Source organism: Arabidopsis thaliana, assembly GCF_000001735.4.
Source record: "Arabidopsis thaliana chromosome 1 sequence".
NCBI classification, from domain to species: domain Eukaryota; kingdom Viridiplantae; phylum Streptophyta; class Magnoliopsida; order Brassicales; family Brassicaceae; genus Arabidopsis; species Arabidopsis thaliana.
The window spans coordinates 22,654,415-22,674,232 of record NC_003070.9 but is presented as its reverse complement, the minus strand read 5'-3'; the positions used below and the strand labels follow the sequence as shown (position 1 = coordinate 22,674,232).

The 19,818-nt window shown below is 39.4% G+C and overlaps 7 protein-coding genes and 1 long non-coding RNA gene across 28 annotated transcripts; 5 read left to right on the top strand and 3 right to left on the bottom strand.

The window, feature by feature from the left end:
• Positions 1–123: 123 nt before the first annotated feature.
• On the bottom strand, positions 124–1,241 carry AT1G61450 (CAP-gly domain linker). Its single transcript, NM_104826.3, has 4 exons — positions 852–1,241; positions 609–771; positions 437–531; positions 124–356 (listed from the first exon to the last, which is right to left on the bottom strand). The coding sequence occupies exons 1-4, from the start codon at positions 909–911 to the stop codon at positions 312–314; spliced, it is 363 nt and encodes a 120-aa protein (NP_176340.2). The 5' UTR covers positions 912–1,241; the 3' UTR covers positions 124–311.
• Positions 1,122–5,099, top strand: AT1G61440 (S-locus lectin protein kinase family protein; the record flags this gene model as incomplete). Of its 3 annotated transcripts, none has more annotated exons than NM_001333974.1 (7): positions 1,806–3,143; positions 3,269–3,379; positions 3,615–3,766; positions 3,842–4,052; positions 4,134–4,371; positions 4,454–4,604; positions 4,692–4,988. In NM_001333974.1, exons 1-7 carry the CDS (start codon positions 1,910–1,912, stop codon positions 4,986–4,988), a joined length of 2,394 nt encoding a protein of 797 aa, NP_001321944.1. In that variant the 5' UTR covers positions 1,806–1,909. The 3 variants fall into 3 exon arrangements, with proteins under 3 accessions (NP_001321945.1, NP_001321944.1, NP_176339.1); NM_104825.2 differs by having other exon boundaries at positions 1,816–3,143; positions 3,630–3,766; positions 4,692–5,001; NM_001333973.1 differs by having other exon boundaries at positions 1,122–3,143; positions 3,615–4,052; positions 4,692–5,099.
• A 482-nt stretch (positions 5,100–5,581) lies between these two features.
• AT1G61430 (S-locus lectin protein kinase family protein) lies at positions 5,582–9,732 on the top strand (the record flags this gene model as incomplete). 13 transcript variants are annotated; one of them, NM_001333964.1, is made up of 9 exons in its annotated part: positions 5,702–5,916; positions 6,020–6,216; positions 6,537–7,715; positions 7,841–7,951; positions 8,191–8,342; positions 8,418–8,628; positions 8,707–8,944; positions 9,028–9,178; positions 9,268–9,564. In NM_001333964.1, exons 2-9 carry the CDS (start codon positions 6,213–6,215, stop codon positions 9,562–9,564), a joined length of 2,343 nt encoding a protein of 780 aa, NP_001320256.1. In that variant the 5' UTR covers positions 5,702–5,916; positions 6,020–6,212. The 13 variants fall into 13 exon arrangements, with proteins under 13 accessions (NP_001320258.1, NP_001320259.1, NP_001320262.1 ...); NM_001333963.1 differs by having other exon boundaries at positions 5,715–5,941; NM_001333961.1 differs by having other exon boundaries at positions 5,582–5,916; positions 9,028–9,659.
• Positions 9,694–11,280, bottom strand: AT1G08387. Its single transcript, NR_139422.1, has one exon. It is a non-coding gene; the product is annotated as an other RNA (long non-coding RNA).
• AT1G61420 (S-locus lectin protein kinase family protein) lies at positions 9,731–13,773 on the top strand (the record flags this gene model as incomplete). Of its 5 annotated transcripts, none has more annotated exons than NM_001333958.1 (8): positions 9,731–10,113; positions 10,710–11,891; positions 12,021–12,131; positions 12,255–12,418; positions 12,498–12,708; positions 12,805–13,042; positions 13,142–13,292; positions 13,383–13,676. In NM_001333958.1, the coding sequence occupies exons 2-8, from the start codon at positions 11,087–11,089 to the stop codon at positions 13,674–13,676; spliced, it is 1,974 nt and encodes a 657-aa protein (NP_001321797.1). In that variant the 5' UTR covers positions 9,731–10,113; positions 10,710–11,086. The 5 variants fall into 5 exon arrangements, with proteins under 5 accessions (NP_001321797.1, NP_176337.1, NP_001321794.1 ...); NM_104823.4 differs by having other exon boundaries at positions 9,746–10,348; positions 10,556–11,891; positions 13,383–13,773; NM_001333960.1 differs by having other exon boundaries at positions 10,091–10,113; positions 12,249–12,418.
• On the bottom strand, positions 13,266–14,572 carry AT1G61415 (CAP-gly domain linker; the record flags this gene model as incomplete). Of its 2 annotated transcripts, NM_001124057.2 has the most annotated exons (4): positions 13,266–13,999; positions 14,086–14,179; positions 14,270–14,432; positions 14,513–14,572. In NM_001124057.2, the coding sequence occupies 4 exons, from the start codon at positions 14,570–14,572 to the stop codon at positions 13,813–13,815; spliced, it is 504 nt and encodes a 167-aa protein (NP_001117529.1). In that variant the 3' UTR covers positions 13,266–13,812. The 2 variants fall into 2 exon arrangements, with proteins under 2 accessions (NP_001117529.1, NP_001117530.1); NM_001124058.2 differs by lacking the exon at positions 14,513–14,572 and having other exon boundaries at positions 14,270–14,441.
• Positions 14,573–14,680: 108 nt separating this feature from the next.
• On the top strand, positions 14,681–15,681 carry AT1G61410 (DNA double-strand break repair and VJ recombination XRCC4). The gene has a single exon (NM_104822.3). It carries the CDS (start codon positions 15,169–15,171, stop codon positions 15,523–15,525), a length of 357 nt encoding a protein of 118 aa, NP_564776.1. The 5' UTR covers positions 14,681–15,168; the 3' UTR covers positions 15,526–15,681.
• Positions 15,682–15,763: 82 nt separating this feature from the next.
• Positions 15,764–19,726, top strand: AT1G61400 (S-locus lectin protein kinase family protein; the record flags this gene model as incomplete). 2 transcript variants are annotated; one of them, NM_001333955.1, is made up of 7 exons in its annotated part: positions 15,764–17,743; positions 17,857–17,967; positions 18,201–18,352; positions 18,428–18,638; positions 18,730–18,967; positions 19,053–19,203; positions 19,299–19,726. In NM_001333955.1, the coding sequence occupies 7 exons, from the start codon at positions 16,459–16,461 to the stop codon at positions 19,593–19,595; spliced, it is 2,445 nt and encodes an 814-aa protein (NP_001319284.1). In that variant the 3' UTR covers positions 19,596–19,726. The 2 variants fall into 2 exon arrangements, with proteins under 2 accessions (NP_001319284.1, NP_001322986.1); NM_001333956.1 differs by having other exon boundaries at positions 16,459–17,743; positions 18,706–18,967; positions 19,299–19,637.
• Between the last annotated feature and the right edge of the window lie 92 nt (positions 19,727–19,818).

Here is a 19,818-nt window from a genome sequence, read left to right as displayed (position 1 = left end):
TAAACGATTTTTTCTATTTATGAAAGGTATATTCCAACAGATGAACCTCCATTTTGGTGCACCAGTGAATTACTGTAGAGTAAGAATTTACCATGGTTAAAGATTAGGTGACTAATAATAGTACTTAGATTCGAAGCCAATGGCTAAAAGTTTCATATTTCCAGAAACACTAATCAGATAATAGATTCATCATTTCATCTTCCATGTAAGCCAAAATAGAGTTCTTCACATCCATGTTCTTCTCTTCCAACATCCGAACTTCGTTTTCCAGACGCTCCTTCTCAGCCAATAAACTCCTGAATTCACTGTCTTCAATCTCTCTTTGGAATCCAAAACACATCTTCACAAACCCTTCCCTGTGTACAAGTTTCCATATAAATGCTTAGTAACTTCAAGATTAGACAAAATCAAGAACAATGCAGTTATTGATGTTTACCGCTTCTCGGTTAGTCTTTGTAATTAGCTCACTGTGCTCACTTCTTAAGCAACAAATCTCATCCTCCAATAGCTTCAGAGAGTTTCTTGAATCAGCTTTTAAGGAAATAAAACCATAGTGATCAAAATTACGAATGTGAATATTGAACAAATCCTTCGGAAAATTTAGACACCTGTAACGGAGATCAAACCGCTGATCTCGAATTGAGAAGCAAGGAACGATCTAGTAAGCTCAGGTTCCTTGAGAGACAGAGAAGATTCAATCTCAGAACACGCTCCGATCTGTGATTCGATCTCTCGCGTCACCTGAATGTTTGCTTCGATTTCCCGATTGACCTGTTTCATTCGATCACAGCTCAGATTAAGCTAAAGACGAGAGATACCAATCCAGTGAAGAAGATGAAGAATAGTGAAACCTGATCAAGCATGTCCTTGAAAATGGAGATCTGACATAGAATCGCTCCTGAATCCTCCATCTCCGCAGAAATCACTCTCTGTCTCTCTCTCTCTCTCGCTCGCTCTTGCTTCCGCTTCTTTTCAAAATTCAAAATCAATATCGTTATGAGTTAGGGGAAGATAAGATTTTACCGGGCCTTTATGGGCGTTTACCAAAATCGGCCCAATCGGATTTCGGATCTTTCAATATTTGTAAATACGAACCGACTTTTTAATTTATTTCGGATCTAGTTTGGTTCGGTTCAGATTCGAGTTGGGTTTGTAATCTTTCAATATGTGCGTTCGAAATGGTAGAATTGATGATCGTCTTCTTCTCTCTGGTGACACTGGCACACCAATGTTGACTGTTGAAGTCAGCTATTTTGGACAAAAACAGTTTCACGTTGGGAATGGCTATATGTACTTTCAATTGTGTAATCGGGGCATTAGTGTCAAACGACATTATGGGAGCTTTGAGCGTTCTGATAATGCATTACAAGTGTTCGGTGAAATGCCTGAACGAGATTTCACGTAGTCTCCCACTTCAAGAAAGCTCTTCCGGTGAATCCACTAACATTTAAACCGTGTATTGTACGGGTAAAAACAATGATTTCAGAAACCAATGTCATCTGATTTATTCATATACCAAGAGTTTTGATGTATATCATTGGCACGTTCTGGATTTAAAGAGCTGGCAAGATTATGGTCAAGCAATGCGTTCTGCATCGAAAAATTTCTTATCTTTAGATTGGTGGAGAGTAAATTTGCACATCTTTCACTTGTTCACGTCATGAAATATGACTATGTTGCGTAATTGACTGGGTAAAAAATTGGACTTTGTTTGTGGCATTTACGTTTCCATTGAAAAATGAGTATTTTGGAACATTAGTGCGGTCTGGTCAACATTGTTTATAGTAGGTGCTTGAAAATAGTTTTGACGAGTCCCTCGAAGAAAAAAAATCCCTGAGTGTTTCTTCACTTGGCTTTCTTTGTCTTGTTATATGTTCGTTTCTTAGTTATTAGAGAAAAAAAAATACACATGGGGAAGAAGAGGATCGTGTTGCTCTTATTTATAAGTTTTAGCTATGCAGAGATAACAAAAGAGAGTCCTTTGTCTATAGGACAAACTCTCAGCTCCTCTAATGGAGTGTATGAACTGGGGTTCTTCAGTTTTAATAACTCCCAAAATCAGTATGTTGGAATCTGGTTCAAGGGAATCATTCCCCGGGTGGTTGTTTGGGTGGCCAATAGAGAAAAGCCTGTTACAGACTCTGCAGCAAATTTAGTTATCAGCAGCAGTGGAAGTCTTCTGTTAATTAATGGCAAACATGACGTCGTGTGGTCCACTGGAGAAATTTCTGCATCTAAGGGATCTCATGCAGAGCTTTCCGACTATGGAAATCTAATGGTCAAAGACAACGTTACAGGAAGAACTCTATGGGAAAGCTTTGAGCACCTTGGTAATACTCTACTCCCTCTCTCAACTATGATGTATAATCTCGTCACCGGTGAGAAGCGAGGGTTGAGTTCTTGGAAAAGTTATACTGATCCATCGCCTGGTGACTTTTGGGTTCAGATCACACCGCAAGTGCCATCACAGGGGTTTGTTATGCGAGGCTCGACCCCTTATTATAGAACCGGTCCATGGGCTAAAACAAGGTATACCGGGATACCACAGATGGATGAATCATATACTAGTCCATTCAGCCTACATCAGGATGTAAATGGGTCAGGATACTTTTCGTATTTTGAAAGAGACTACAAACTTTCACGTATAATGTTAACATCAGAGGGATCAATGAAGGTGTTACGGTATAATGGATTGGACTGGAAATCAAGCTACGAGGGTCCAGCCAATTCATGTGATATTTACGGCGTATGTGGGCCTTTTGGTTTTTGTGTTATCTCAGATCCTCCAAAGTGTAAATGCTTCAAAGGTTTTGTTCCTAAATCCATTGAGGAATGGAAAAGAGGAAACTGGACAAGTGGTTGTGCGAGGCGTACCGAACTACATTGTCAAGGAAACTCTACTGGCAAAGATGCAAACGTCTTCCATACTGTTCCAAACATAAAGCCTCCAGACTTTTATGAATATGCAAATTCTGTGGATGCTGAAGGATGCTACCAAAGTTGCCTCCACAATTGTTCTTGCTTGGCCTTCGCTTATATTCCTGGAATAGGGTGCTTAATGTGGAGCAAAGACCTAATGGACACAATGCAATTTTCTGCAGGAGGAGAAATTCTTTCCATTCGTCTTGCACATTCTGAGCTAGGTATGAATTAGAAGATAATTCAAGGATCTTCTTTATCTTTTTCAATTATATCTTCTACTTCATTGATATTGATGTTTTCAATAGAAGCATGACTTATTGTTTAATTCTTGTTCTAAATTTTTCAGATGTACATAAGCGCAAGATGACCATTGTTGCTAGTACAGTGAGCCTTACCCTCTTTGTGATCTTGGGCTTTGCCACGTTTGGTTTTTGGAGAAACAGAGTAAAACATCACGGTAACATTATTGATGCTATCGAACAATCTCTGATTGTTTATCTACTCATTTGGTTGTCAACAAAATTACTCTTTTACCTTTGTTACGAACTTACGATATATCGTGAAATACAACAAATCTACACTAAACTGACGGAATTTTCTATGTTCTCTTTGGTACATTGGTTTTGGCTGGTTTTAAATACTCTTAATATGCTCATTTGGCACTGACTCACAAATTCTAACCCAAATTTCAGCTCATATATCAGAAGATGCATGGAGGAATGATTTGCAATCACAAGACGTCCCAGGTTTAGAATTTTTTGAGATGAATACCATACAAACTGCCACCAGTAATTTCAGTCTATCAAACAAACTCGGACATGGTGGCTTTGGTTCCGTTTACAAGGCGAGAAACGTTTTATCCTATTCGCTCTTTTTCTTTTCTGTTTTTTCTGAAGATGACATTTGCAACTTTTTTCAGGGAAAACTGCAAGATGGAAGGGAAATTGCGGTAAAACGCCTTTCTAGCAGCTCTGAGCAGGGCAAACAGGAGTTCATGAATGAAATAGTACTGATATCAAAACTCCAACACAGAAACTTGGTACGGGTTTTGGGATGCTGTGTTGAAGGAAAAGAAAAGCTATTGATTTATGAGTTTATGAAAAACAAAAGCCTTGATACCTTTGTTTTTGGTGGGTTACATCTTGCCTCTTTCTTGTAGGTTTCCTCTGGAACTGCTTATTTTATAGTTTTTACATGGTATTTTTGCTTAGGTTCAAGAAAAAGGCTCGAGCTTGATTGGCCAAAGAGATTTGATATCATTCAAGGTATTGTGCGTGGACTTCTCTATCTCCACCGTGACTCACGCCTCAGAGTAATTCACAGAGACCTGAAGGTTAGCAACATTCTTCTGGACGAGAAAATGAACCCGAAAATATCAGATTTTGGGTTGGCTCGGTTGTTTCAGGGAAGCCAATATCAGGACAAAACTCGCAGGGTTGTGGGAACTCTGTAAGAACCATTCTTCGATAACATGATAAACTAATTCCCTTGTCATGATAGTCATATGTGAAACTATGTGATGTTTGCACAGAGGATATATGTCTCCAGAGTATGCATGGACTGGAGTATTCTCTGAGAAATCAGACATCTACAGCTTCGGAGTTCTTCTGTTAGAAATCATCAGCGGAGAGAAGATTTCAAGGTTCAGCTATGGTGAGGAAGGAAAAGCACTTCTTGCATATGTAAGTCAGCCTTTATGTTTTCTTGCACTTTCCGATTTTGTAAAAGGTTTGTTGCTCTTGTATTGTTAAGATCTGAAACCAATGCAGGTATGGGAATGTTGGTGTGAAACCCGAGGAGTTAATCTCTTGGACCAAGCTCTTGATGATTCTTCTCATCCAGCCGAAGTTGGAAGGTGTGTCCAGATTGGTTTGCTCTGTGTTCAACATCAACCTGCAGACAGACCAAACACACTTGAGTTGTTGTCTATGCTTACCACAACATCAGATCTTCCTCTGCCAAAACAACCCACATTTGCAGTGCACACAAGAAATGACGAACCACCGTCTAATGATTTGATGATCACTGTCAATGAGATGACAGAGTCTGTGATCCTAGGACGTTGAACATCAATGTGTGATGGAAAATTTTAGAATTGGAATTATTCTCCAAAGGATCAAATTTTCTAATGTTGCTAACTTCAACGTAGATTATTTCATTATGTTAAAACTTAAAAGAGAAGATCACATCCAAAATTATGCAAAAAGGCTTGTTCAAAGAGAAGAGAGAAGAGTTGGTCATTTCCTAAACTTCCAATTTGGTTAACCAAAGATTATCCAGTTCCTGTTTCGTAAGCATCTCTTGTGTTTTACTTCGATTTCCCGATTGATCAGTGTCATTCGATCACAGCTCAAATTAAGCTAAAGACGAGAAACCATACCAGTGAAGAAGAAGAAGGAGAAGAGTAGAACCTGATCAAGCATGTCCTAGAAACCATACCAGTGAAGAAGAAGAAGGAGAAGAGTAGAACCTGATCAAGCATGTCCTTGAAAATAGAGATTTGACATAGAATCGCACCTGAATTCTCGATCTCCAAATCTCTCTATCTCTCTCTCAACTCTCGTGCTTACGCTTGTTTTCAAATTCAAAAACATAATCGTTAAGAGTTGAGTTGGGTGGGGGGGGGGGGGAATAATATTTTACTGGGCCTTATGGGCTTATATTGGCCATTCGTATTTTGGACCTTTTAATATTCGAAAATACGACCCGATTCGGAATGTGTTTGGTTCGGTTTGTATTTTTTTGTGGTCCGGTTCAGATTTCGAGTTTGGATTTGGAGAAAAGCTTGTGTTCGAAATTCTAGTGTTGTAGAATTGACTGTTGAAGTCGTCTTCTTCTCTCCGGCGAAACTGGCACACCAATATTGACTGTAGAATTCTTCGGCTATTTTGGAGAAAACAGTCACGCCCAGTCGCCCAGATGGTTGGAGTCTTGGAGATGGAATTGGGCACTAGTGGAGCTCTGAAAGTTTTGATTATGCATTTCAAATGTTCGGTAAAATGCCTGAACGAGAATTAATGTAGTCTCCAATTCAAGACAGCTGTTCCAATGAATCAAGTAACATTTAAAGACGAGTGTTGATGTTTATCATTTGCAGATTCTGGAAACTAAGAGCTGGCGACAAGAACATGGGAACATCACGGGATTTTTAATCTGCGGTCAATCAATGGATTCAGACTTGTGAAAGTTCTCGTCTTTCGATATGGTTGCAGAGTATCGGTGGCTATCTTTCACTGGTTCTCAGCGCAAGAAGCTAAACGGACATGGAAATGACAATGTTGCGTATTTGAATGGGTAAAATAGTTGGACTTTGTTTGTTGAAGTTATGTAACTATTTTGATAAAATTTTGTTTGTATTCATTAAATAGGGTTTAACTTGATCCTGTATAAAGATAAGTGTGGTTGATCTGGTCAACATTGTTTATAGGTGCTTGAAAATAGTTCTCACTAAGTCCCTCTGTGTTTTTGTTTTGGCTTTCTTACTCTGTTTGCTTCTTAAAATAATCTGAAGAAGATAGTTTTTGGAGAGGAAAAAAACCAGATGGGGAAGAAGAGGATAGTGTTCTTTGCTTATTTGCCCTTTTTTACCATCTTTATGAGTTTTAGCTTTGCAGGGATAACCAAAGAGAGTCCCTTTTCAATTGGACAAACTCTCAGCTCCTCTAATGGTGTTTATGAATTGGGATTCTTCAGTCTTAATAACTCCCAAAATCAGTATCTCGGAATTTGGTTCAAGAGTATCATTCCCCAGGTGGTTGTGTGGGTGGCTAATAGAGAAAAGCCTGTTACAGACTCTGCGGCAAATCTCGGTATCAGCAGCAATGGTAGTCTTCTGTTATCTAATGGCAAACATGGCGTTGTGTGGTCTACCGGAGATATTTTTGCATCTAATGGGTCTCGTGCAGAGCTTACAGACCATGGAAATCTTGTTTTCATAGACAAAGTTTCGGGAAGGACTCTATGGCAAAGCTTTGAGCATCTTGGTAATACTCTGCTCCCTACGTCAATTATGATGTATAATCTCGTCGCTGGTGAGAAGCGAGGATTGACTGCTTGGAAAAGTTACACCGATCCATCGCCTGGCGAATTTGTGGCTCTGATTACACCGCAAGTGCCATCACAGGGGATTATTATGAGAGGCTCGACACGTTATTATAGAACCGGTCCATGGGCTAAAACAAGGTTCACTGGATCACCACAAATGGATGAATCATACACAAGTCCATTCATCTTAACACAGGATGTAAATGGGTCAGGATACTTTTCATTTGTTGAAAGAGGCAAACCTTCACGCATGATTTTAACATCAGAGGGAACAATGAAGGTCTTAGTGCATAATGGAATGGACTGGGAATCAACCTACGAGGGTCCAGCCAATTCATGTGATATATATGGCGTATGTGGACCTTTTGGGCTTTGTGTTGTATCAATTCCTCCAAAATGTAAATGCTTCAAAGGTTTTGTTCCTAAATTCGCTAAGGAGTGGAAGAAAGGAAACTGGACTAGTGGTTGTGTGAGGCGTACCGAACTACATTGTCAAGGAAACTCCAGTGGCAAAGATGCAAATGTCTTCTATACTGTTCCCAACATAAAGCCTCCAGACTTTTACGAGTATGCAAATTCTCAGAATGCTGAAGAATGCCACCAAAATTGCCTCCACAATTGTTCTTGCTTGGCGTTTTCTTATATTCCTGGAATAGGGTGCTTAATGTGGAGCAAGGATCTAATGGACACAAGGCAATTTTCTGCAGCAGGAGAACTTCTTTCCATTCGTCTTGCACGTTCTGAGCTAGGTATGACTTACAATATAATTCAAGGACCTTTTGTATCTTTTGTAATTATATCTTCCACTTCTTTGATATTGATGTTTTCGATAGAAGCATGACTTATTGTTCAATTCTTATCCTAAATTCCTCAGATGTAAATAAGCGCAAGATGACCATTGTTGCTAGTACAGTGAGCCTGACCCTATTCGTGATCTTTGGATTTGCTGCATTTGGTTTCTGGAGATGCAGAGTGGAACATAATGGTAACACATTGATGACTTTACTATCGAACAATCTCTCACTGTTCATCTAATCATTTGGTTGTCAATAAAATTGCTCTGTTACATTTGTTATAAGATATCGTTAAATAAAAAGGTGTTTTTTCCACTACTAAATTGACTGACTTGTATATTATTTTTCTGGTACATTGGTTTCGGCCTGTTTTAAAAACTCTGAATATACTCACTTGGCACTGACACACATATTCTAACCCATATTTTAGCTCATATATCAAACGATGCATGGAGGAATTTTCTGCAATCACAAGACGTCCCAGGTTTAGAATTTTTTGAGATGAATGCCATACAAACTGCCACCAATAATTTCAGTCTATCAAACAAACTCGGTCCTGGTGGATTTGGTTCTGTTTACAAGGCGAGAAACGTTTTATCCTCTTTGCTCTTTTTCTTTTCTGTCATTTCTTGACATGACATTTGCAACTTGTTTCAGGGAAAACTGCAAGATGGAAGAGAAATTGCGGTAAAACGTCTTTCTAGCAGCTCTGGGCAGGGCAAACAGGAGTTCATGAATGAAATAGTACTGATATCAAAACTCCAACACAGAAACTTAGTCCGGGTTTTGGGATGCTGCGTCGAAGGAACAGAGAAGCTATTGATTTATGGGTTCTTGAAAAACAAAAGCCTGGATACTTTTGTCTTTGGTGGGTCACTTCTTACCCCTTTCGTGTAGTTTTCCCCTTTATATCTGGAATTTCTTATCTGATAGCTTGTATACTTAGATGCAAGAAAAAAGCTCGAACTTGATTGGCCAAAGAGATTTGAGATCATTGAAGGTATTGCACGTGGACTTCTCTATCTCCACCGTGACTCACGCCTCAGAGTAATTCACCGAGACCTGAAGGTCAGCAACATTCTTCTGGATGAGAAAATGAACCCGAAAATATCAGATTTTGGTTTGGCTCGGATGTTTCAGGGAACCCAATATCAGGAAAAAACTCGCAGGGTTGTCGGAACTCTGTAAGAACCATCCCTTGATAACATATTAAACTAGATTGGTAGTCATATATTAAATTGGGTGAAACTATTTGATCTTTGAACAGAGGATATATGTCTCCTGAGTATGCATGGACTGGCGTATTCTCTGAGAAATCCGATATCTACAGTTTCGGAGTTCTGTTGTTAGAAATCATCAGCGGAAAGAAGATCTCAAGTTTCAGCTATGGCGAGGAGGGAAAAGCACTTCTTGCATATGTTAGTAAGACTTTATGTTTTCATGCATTTGCAGAGGTTGCAAAAGGTTTGTTGCTTTGATATTCTTAAGAGTGGAAACTGAAAAACAGGCATGGGAATGTTGGTGTGAAACCCGAGAAGTTAATTTTTTGGACCAAGCTCTTGCTGATTCTAGTCACCCATCTGAAGTTGGAAGGTGTGTACAGATTGGTTTGCTCTGTGTTCAACACGAGCCTGCAGACAGACCAAACACACTTGAGTTGCTGTCTATGCTTACCACAACATCAGATCTTCCTCTGCCCAAAAAACCCACATTTGTAGTGCACACTAGAAAAGACGAATCACCGTCAAATGATTCGATGATCACTGTCAATGAGATGACAGAGTCTGTGATCCAAGGACGTTGAAACTGTAGAATTGGAATTATTCTCTATAAGGATCAAAATTTCTAATGGTTGTAAAATTACATCCCTTCCTTTATTATTCAGAAACTTTTTATCTATGTGGAAACTGTTTGGTAAAATTGACTAAGGTATATTTTATTAGGCATGATTACATGATTCCACTTCCCACTAAATTGACAAAATACTTTGCTCAAAAACAAATCGTTGACTCTACTTCATTTTAAGACTTCCCGGGAGATTATTCTCGGGCCTAGTGGCACACCAATGTTGACTGTTGAATTCTTCGGTTCTTTTGGACAGAAACAGTTAAGCCCATATGGTTGGAGTTGGGAATCAGTCGATTAGGGTCATTACGGGTCTAACGACATTAGCGAGGCTCGGAGGTTTTTTTTATGCACTGCAAGTGTTCGAGGAAATGTCTAAACGAGATAAAACATAGCCTGCATTTCAAGAAAGTTATTGTGTTGTAATGGTGAAGCAAGGATTGGATTCTTTCGATTGATGCAGAACTAATAAGGACTTGAACAATGACAACGTTGCGTATCTGATTGGGTAAGGACTTCTTCGTGCCAATCTATCATGTATGCATTGTTTCTATTATTGATGCAGAGCTAATAAGGACTTGGAATTGTCTCCCACTCATTCACGTTGTTATTTGTTTAGTGAGCAGTTACTTTCTGAACACCTTTTTTGTGTATTTAAGTAAATGATTGTCTTTGAATGGAATAGAAGAAAATTTGCAGTAACTTATTCTAAAGTCTTTGATAACCAAAGTCTTCTTCTTTTTGTTCTTGATAGCATTGAACAATGACAACGTTGCGTATCTGATTGGGTAAGGACTTATTCGTGCTTTGACACTTTTGTTCTCTATTATCAAATAACGCATGATTTTTGGAACATTAGTAAAGATTATTAAATAACGCATGATTTTTGTTCTGTATTATTCTCACAAGTCAGTCCCTGAGTTGACAAAACAAAAAATGTGCAAAGAGAGTTTTTTTTTTTTTTTTTCTTGCTTTCTCGCTTTATGTAAAGCTAATCTAAAAAAGATAGTTTTTGGAGAGAAATAACAAATATGGGGAAGAAGTGGATCGTGTTCTTTGCTTATTTGCTCTTATCTAGCTTCTTTATAAGTTCTAGCTCTGCAGGGATAACGAAAGAAAGTCCTTTGCCAATAGGACAAACTCTCAGCTCCTCTAATGGTTTTTATGAACTGGGGTTCTTCAATTTTAATAACTCCCAGAATCAGTATGTCGGAATCTGGTTCAAGGGTATTATTCCCCGGGTGGTTGTGTGGGTGGCCAATAGAGAAAAGCCTGTTACAGATTCCACGGCAAATCTCGCTATCAGCAACAATGGAAGTCTTCTGTTATTTAATGGCAAACATGGCGTTGCATGGTCCAGTGGAGAAGCTCTTGTTTCTAACGGGTCTCGTGCAGAGCTTTCAGACACCGGAAATCTTATTGTCATAGACAATTTTTCGGGAAGAACTCTATGGCAAAGCTTTGACCATCTTGGTGATACTATGCTTCCTTCCTCAACCCTGAAGTATAACCTCGCCACTGGCGAGAAGCAGGTGTTGAGTTCTTGGAAAAGTTACACTGATCCATCGGTTGGCGACTTTGTGCTTCAGATTACGCCACAAGTGCCAACGCAGGTGCTTGTTACGAAAGGATCAACGCCTTATTATAGAAGCGGTCCATGGGCTAAAACAAGGTTCACGGGGATACCGCTAATGGATGACACATTTACAGGTCCAGTCAGCGTTCAGCAGGATACAAATGGGTCAGGATCTCTCACTTATTTAAACAGAAACGATAGACTTCAACGTACAATGCTAACATCAAAGGGCACACAGGAGTTGTCTTGGCATAATGGGACGGACTGGGTATTGAACTTTGTGGCTCCAGAACACTCATGTGATTACTACGGTGTATGTGGACCTTTTGGGTTATGTGTGAAGTCTGTTCCTCCAAAATGTACGTGTTTCAAAGGGTTTGTTCCTAAACTCATTGAGGAGTGGAAAAGAGGAAACTGGACTGGTGGTTGTGTGAGGCGTACCGAACTATATTGTCAAGGAAACTCTACTGGCAAATATGCAAACGTGTTCCATCCTGTTGCCAGGATAAAGCCTCCAGACTTTTACGAATTTGCAAGTTTTGTGAATGTTGAAGAATGCCAGAAAAGTTGCCTCCACAATTGTTCTTGCTTGGCCTTTGCTTATATCGATGGAATTGGGTGCTTAATGTGGAACCAAGACCTAATGGACGCAGTGCAATTTTCTGAAGGAGGAGAACTTCTCTCCATTCGTCTGGCACGTTCTGAACTAGGTATGGCGCTCAAATGATTACACGGAAGAATTACTTCGTTTACAACTTTATCTACAACTCCATTGATACTCTTCTTACCGGAAGCAGCATGGCTTATTGTTTAATTTGTTTTTGTCTTATATGTCACAGGTGGAAATAAGCGCAAGAAGGCCATTACTGCTAGTATTGTGAGCCTTTCTCTTGTTGTGATAATTGCGTTTGTTGCGTTTTGTTTCTGGAGATATAGAGTGAAACATAATGGTAAAAACTGATGATCTTACTCCCTCTCTATTGATTTCTTTTCTTTATTTACAGTACTCATTTTCTTGCTATTGGTAAGACACTGATGACCTATATTATCTATAATTGAAACACTAGTTTCAGCTGATATAACAACGGATGCTTCACAAGTTTCATGGAGGAATGATCTGAAACCACAAGATGTCCCAGGTTTAGATTTCTTTGATATGCATACCATTCAAACTGCCACCAATAATTTCAGTATATCAAACAAACTCGGACAAGGTGGATTTGGCCCTGTTTATAAGGTTAGAGAATTTTTAACCTCTTTGCTCTTTTCTATTCTTTGCTTATGCTCTCCAGATGACCTTATGCAATGTGTTTCAGGGTAAGCTGCAAGATGGGAAAGAAATTGCTGTAAAACGGCTTTCTAGCAGCTCGGGCCAGGGCAAAGAGGAGTTCATGAATGAAATAGTACTCATCTCAAAACTACAACATAAAAACTTAGTTCGGATTTTGGGATGTTGCATTGAAGGAGAAGAGAAGCTATTGATTTATGAGTTCATGTTGAACAATAGCCTTGATACCTTTCTCTTCGGTGGGTTCCTTCTTGCTTCATTCCTTTACTATCAGCAACTTTTTCTCTACATGGAACTGTCTTATCTGATTGTTCATACTCTATATTGTCGCTTAGATTCAAGAAAAAGGCTTGAGATTGACTGGCCAAAGAGATTGGATATCATTCAAGGTATTGCGCGTGGAATTCACTATCTCCATCGTGACTCACACCTCAAGGTTATTCACCGAGATCTGAAGGTTAGCAATATTCTTCTTGACGAGAAGATGAATCCAAAGATATCAGATTTTGGATTGGCTCGGATGTATCAGGGAACCGAATATCAGGACAATACTCGCAGGGTTGTAGGAACTCTGTAAGACTCTATTTTCCATAACATTGTTAACAAGATTCATAGTCATAAACTCATAATCGTTTATTAAACATTGGGTGAAACTATTCGATGTTCGCACAGAGGATATATGGCTCCTGAGTATGCATGGACTGGGATGTTTTCTGAAAAGTCCGACATCTATAGCTTTGGAGTTCTAATGTTAGAAATCATAAGCGGGGAGAAGATCTCAAGATTCAGCTATGGCAAAGAAGAAAAAACCCTTATTGCATATGTAAGTACAACTTTTAGGTATTCATACAGTTGCAAATGTCTCAAAACGTTTCTTGCTTTTATATTCTTAAGACCTGAATCTGAACAACAGGCGTGGGAATCTTGGTGTGATACTGGAGGAATTGATCTCTTGGACAAAGATGTCGCCGATTCATGTCGCCCACTGGAAGTTGAGAGATGTGTTCAGATCGGTCTGCTCTGTGTTCAACACCAACCTGCAGATAGACCCAACACACTTGAGTTGCTGTCTATGCTCACCACAACATCAGATCTTCCACCACCAGAACAACCGACATTTGTAGTGCACAGGAGAGATGACAAATCATCGTCTGAGGATTTGATCACTGTGAATGAGATGACAAAGTCTGTGATCTTAGGGCGTTAAGAAATGATGTTTGATCTTAGGGCGTTGATAACAAACTTCACCTTTTATTCTTTTTGTAACATATTTTTTGTATACATGAACCTCCATTCTGGTGCACCAATGATCCATGGTGTTGAAGATAATGTGACCAGAAACACTAATCAGATAATAGATTCATCATTTCATCTTCCATGTAAGCCAAAATAGAGTTCTTCACATCTAAGTTCTTCTCCTCCAACATCCGAACTTCGTTGTCGAGAAACTCTCTTTCCAACAATAAATTCCTGAATTCACTGTCTTCAATCTCCCTTTGAAACCCAAAACACATCTTCACAAAACCTTCCCTGTGTAAAAAAATTCCATAAGCAATGCTTTATCAATCAGAGGATCAAGAACACAAATGCTTGTTTACAACACAATCGATGTTTACCGCTTCTCGGTTAGTCTTGTAATTAGCTCACTATGCTCATTTCTCAAACGACAAATCTCATCCTCCAATAGCTTCAGAGAGTTTCTTGAATCAGCTTTAAGAAAATAAAACATAGTGATAGAGATTTAACAACACAGAAACAAAAAACAAATTCAGAAATTAGAAGCGACTCAAATTCAGAAACCTGTAACGGAGATCAAACCATTGATCTCGAACTGAGAAGCAAGGAACGATTTAGTAAGCTCAGCTTCTTTGACAGACAGAGCCGATTCCGTCTCAGAACAATTTCCGATCTGTGATTCGATCTCTCGCGTGACCTGAATGTTTGCTTCGATTTCCCGATTGACCTGTTTCATTCGATCACAGCTCAGATTAAGCTAAAGACGAGAGATACCAATCCAGTGAAGAAGATGAAGAATAGTGAAACCTGATCAAGCATGTCCTTGAAAATGGAGATTTGACATAGAATCGCACCTGAATCCTCCATTTCCTCTTGCTTCCTCTTCTTTTCAAATTCAAAATCAAAATCGTTAAGCGCGCTATGGGAAGATAAGCTTTTACTGGGCCTGATGGGCTTTTAACTTAAATCACGGCCCATTGAGACCTTGTGTTTCGTCGCAAATCGAATATTCCGATCTTTCAATATTTTTGGAAACACGAACCGAATATCGGCGACTTTGATCGAGATCGAAACAATGGTTGAATCGGAGAAAACGAAACACACATGTCTCCATCTTGAAATCTCCGGCGCCGATCCAATTTTCGTCAAAGGAACATGGTATCACTCTCGTTTCGATATCTCCGTCACCGATGGCTCCTTCACTTGGACTTGCAATGCGACGGAGGAGGAGGTAGCGGAGAGAGCAGCAATGGGACCAGCCTGTATCTGAGTATTTAGAGCTCGCCGAGCAATACTTAGGGTTTCAGCAGCCTAATTCGGTCTATGGTTTCTCCGATGCTATTGAGGGATCTAAACGGCTCTCTTGGACGTTTGAGAAGGAAGGGACTAAACTTGAGTGGAGGTGGAAATGTAAACCATCAGATGATAGCAAGAAGATCACTGTTAGGATTTTGGATTTTCTTATGGAGGCTAACATAAGGCTAAGTGAAGAAGTTGTGAACAAGACGAGATCGTTTGAGAAGATGAAAAGTGAAGCTGAGAGATGTCTCGCGCAAGGTGAAAAACTATGCGATGAAAAAACAGAGTTTGAGAATGCAACTTATGCAAAGTTCCTTTCTGTTTTAAATGCAAAGAAGGCGAAACTGAGAGCAGTAAGGGACAAAGAAGATTCAGTGAGAGCAGTTGAGGAGGAAGAGTCGACATACAAAGCTGAAAGCTTCGAGAGTGGAAGAAGTGATGATGAGCAGAGTGGGGAAGAAGCGTCAGAAAAGGCAACAAGCAGCAAAGCCCGTGGCGGAAAGAGAGCTGCACGGAGCTAAGACTTAGAGATTCCCCTGCCTTGAGATTTCAGGTGGGAGATTCCATTCAGTGTTTTGTGAATCTCATAGCTAGGAAATGAGAGTTTTCGTTGAAAAATCGCTAGAATCTGTATTGCTTGTGAAAGAAAATGCAATAGACTTGGAGATAAAGTAATTTTTAATTTCGGATCCAGTTTGGTTTGGTTTTTTAATTTCCTTGGTTCAGTTCAGAATCTGGTTTGGTTTTTAAATTTCCTTGGTTCAGTTCAGAATCGAGTTTGGTTTGCAATCTTTCACGTGCGTTCGAAATTGTAGAATGATCGTCTCCTCTTCTATCTGGTGAGTCGGTGGCAATGGTACACCAATATTGACTGTTGAAGTCAGCTATTTTGGATAAAAACAGTGAATCCCTGATGGTTGGCGTTGGAAATGGCCATAGTGTGTAGATTGGGGCATTATTGTACAACGGTATCTCTGAACGTTTATGATTATGCATTACAAGTGTTCGATGAAATGCCTGAACGAGATTTCACGTAGTCTCCAGTTCAAGAAAACTGGTTCTACTGAACCAGTGAGAAAGAGTGTTAATGTTTACCATTCGTAGGTTCTGGGTATATCAATCTATGGTCAATCAATGCGTTCAGATTTGTGAATTTTCTCATCTTTTGATTGGTGAAGAGTATATATATAGGTGCCTATGTTTCACTGGTTCTCGGCGCAACAAGCTTATGTAGTCATGAAAAATGACAGTGTTGCGTTATTGACTGGGTAAAAAGTTGACTTTTTCGTGGAAATGACGTAACTATTGACAAATTTAGTTGGTTTTATTAGATATGGTTTAAGTTGATCTTGTATATCAGAATTTTGGAACAAGAGTACTGTCTGGTCTAGTCTGGTCAGTATTGTATATAGGTGCTTGAAAATAGTCTTACAAGTACCTGAGTATTTGTTTCCATGGATTTCTTGTTCTTGTTATTGGAGAGAAAAAATAAACACATGGGGAAGAAGAGGGTCGTGTTGCTTTGGCTTAGCATCTTTATAAGTTTTAGCTCTGCAGAGATAACGGAAGAGAGCCCTTTGTCAATAGGACAAACTCTCAGCTCCTCCAATGGAGTTTATGAACTGGGCTTCTTCAGTTTTAATAACTCCCAAAATCAGTATGTCGGAATCTCCTTCAAGGGTATCATTCCCCGGGTGGTTGTGTGGGTGGCAAATAGAGAAAAGCCTGTTACAGACTCTGCGGCAAATCTGGTTATCAGCAGCAACGGAAGTCTTCAGTTATTTAATGGCAAACATGGTGTTGTGTGGTCCAGTGGAAAAGCTCTTGCATCTAACGGGTCTCGTGTAGAGCTTTTAGACAGTGGAAATCTAGTTGTCATAGAAAAAGTTTCGGGAAGAACTCTATGGGAAAGTTTTGAGCATCTTGGTGATACTCTGCTCCCTCACTCAACTATCATGTATAATGTCCACACCGGTGAGAAGCGAGGGTTGACTTCTTGGAAAAGTTACACTGATCCATCGCCTGGTGACTTTGTCGTTCTGATTACACCGCAAGTGCCATCACAGGGGTTTCTTATGAGAGGCTCGACCCCTTATTTTAGATCTGGTCCATGGGCTAAAACAAAGTTCACCGGGTTACCTCAAATGGATGAATCATACACAAGTCCATTCAGCTTAACACAGGATGTAAATGGGTCAGGATACTATTCGTATTTTGATAGAGACAACAAACGTTCACGTATTAGGTTAACACCAGATGGATCAATGAAGGCGTTACGGTATAATGGAATGGACTGGGACACAACCTACGAGGGTCCTGCCAATTCATGTGATATTTATGGCGTATGTGGACCTTTTGGTTTTTGTGTTATCTCAGTTCCTCCAAAGTGTAAATGCTTCAAAGGTTTTATTCCTAAATCCATTGAGGAGTGGAAAACAGGAAACTGGACTAGTGGTTGTGTGAGGCGTAGCGAACTACATTGTCAAGGAAACTCTACTGGCAAAGATGCAAATGTCTTCCATACTGTTCCCAACATAAAGCCTCCAGACTTTTACGAATACGCAGATTCTGTGGATGCGGAAGAATGCCAACAAAATTGCCTCAACAATTGTTCTTGCTTGGCCTTCGCTTATATTCCTGGAATAGGGTGCTTAATGTGGAGCAAGGACCTAATGGACACAGTTCAATTTGCTGCAGGAGGAGAACTTCTTTCCATTCGTCTTGCACGTTCTGAGCTAGGTATGACTTGGAATATAATTCAAGGACCTTCTGTATATTTTGCAATTATATTGATATTGATGTTTTCGATAGATGCATGACTTATTGTTTAATTCTTATGCTAAATTCCTCAGACGTAAATAAGCGCAAGAAGACCATCATTGCTATTACAGTGAGCCTTACCCTTTTTGTGATCTTGGGCTTTACTGCGTTTGGTTTCTGGAGACGCAGAGTGGAACAAAATGGTAACACATTAATGACTTTACTATCGAAAAGATCTAATCATTTGGTTGTCAATAAAATTGATCTGTTACATTTATTATGAGATATCGTTAAATAAAAGGTTGTTTTTCCACTACATCAGACCTATACTAAATTGATCGACTCATATATGTTCTTTTGGTACATTGGTTTCGCCTTAAAAAACTCTTAATATACTCACTTGGTACTAACACACAAATTCTAACCCAAATTTCAGCTCTTATATCAGAAGATGCATGGAGGAATGATCTGCAAACACAAGACGTCCCAGGTCTAGAATATTTTGAGATGAATACCATACAAACTGCCACCAATAATTTCAGTCTATCAAACAAACTCGGTCATGGTGGATTTGGTTCAGTTTACAAGGCGAGAAACGTTTTATCCTCTTTGCTCTTTTTCTTTTCTGTCATTTCTTGAGATGACATTTGCAAATTGTTTCAGGGAAAACTGCAAGATGGAAGGGAAATTGCGGTAAAACGCCTTTCTAGCAGCTCTGAGCAGGGCAAACAGGAGTTCATGAATGAAATAGTACTGATATCAAAACTCCAACACAGAAACTTAGTCCGGGTTTTGGGATGCTGCGTCGAAGGAACAGAGAAGCTATTGATTTATGAGTTTATGAAAAACAAAAGCCTTGATACTTTTGTCTTTGGTGGGTCACAACTTGCCTCTTTCTTGTAGCATTCCTCTCTCTATATGTCGAACTGCTTGTTTGATAGTTTTTACACGGTGTTTTTGCTTAGATTCAAAAAAAAGGCTTGAGATAGATTGGCCAAAGAGATTTGATATCATTCAAGGTATTGCACGTGGACTTCTCTATCTCCATCGTGACTCACGCCTCAGAATAATTCACCGAGACCTGAAGGTCAGCAACATTCTTCTGGACGAGAAAATGAACCCGAAAATATCAGATTTTGGGTTGGCTCGGATGTTTCATGGAACCGAATATCAGGATAAAACTCGCAGGGTTGTCGGAACTCTGTAAGAACCATTCTTCAATAACATATTAAACTAGATTGGTAAGTCATATACTAAAATGGGTACAACTATTTGATTTTTTGAACAGAGGTTATATGTCTCCTGAGTATGCATGGGCTGGAGTATTCTCTGAGAAATCAGACATCTACAGCTTCGGAGTTCTACTGCTAGAAATCATCAGCGGAGAGAAGATCTCGAGGTTCAGCTATGGCGAAGAAGGAAAAACACTTCTTGCATATGTAAGTAAGAGTGTAAGACTTTATGTTTTCATACACTTGCAGAGGTTTTAAAAGGTTCGTTGCCCTCGTATTCTTAAGATCTGAAACTAACACAGGCATGGGAATGTTGGTGTGGAGCCCGAGGAGTTAATCTTTTGGACCAAGCTCTTGGTGATTCTTGTCACCCATATGAAGTTGGAAGGTGTGTCCAGATTGGTTTGCTTTGTGTTCAATACCAGCCTGCAGACAGACCAAACACACTTGAGTTGCTTTCTATGCTTACCACAACATCAGATCTTCCTCTGCCAAAACAACCTACATTTGTAGTGCACACGAGAGATGGCAAATCTCCGTCAAATGATTCGATGATCACTGTCAATGAGATGACAGAGTCTGTGATCCATGGACGTTGATCAACATTGTGTGATGGAAACTTTTGATGACTTTCATTCACAATATTTTCTTAGTGGATTTCATTCCATTATGTAAAAAGATAAACTTACATCGAAAATTATGCTAAAAGGTTTGTTGAAAGAGATGAGACAAGAGTTGGTCATTTCCTAAACTTCCAATTTAGTTCACCAAAGATTATCCAAGTTGAGTTTCCTAAACATCTATTTTGTGTCATTTATATCT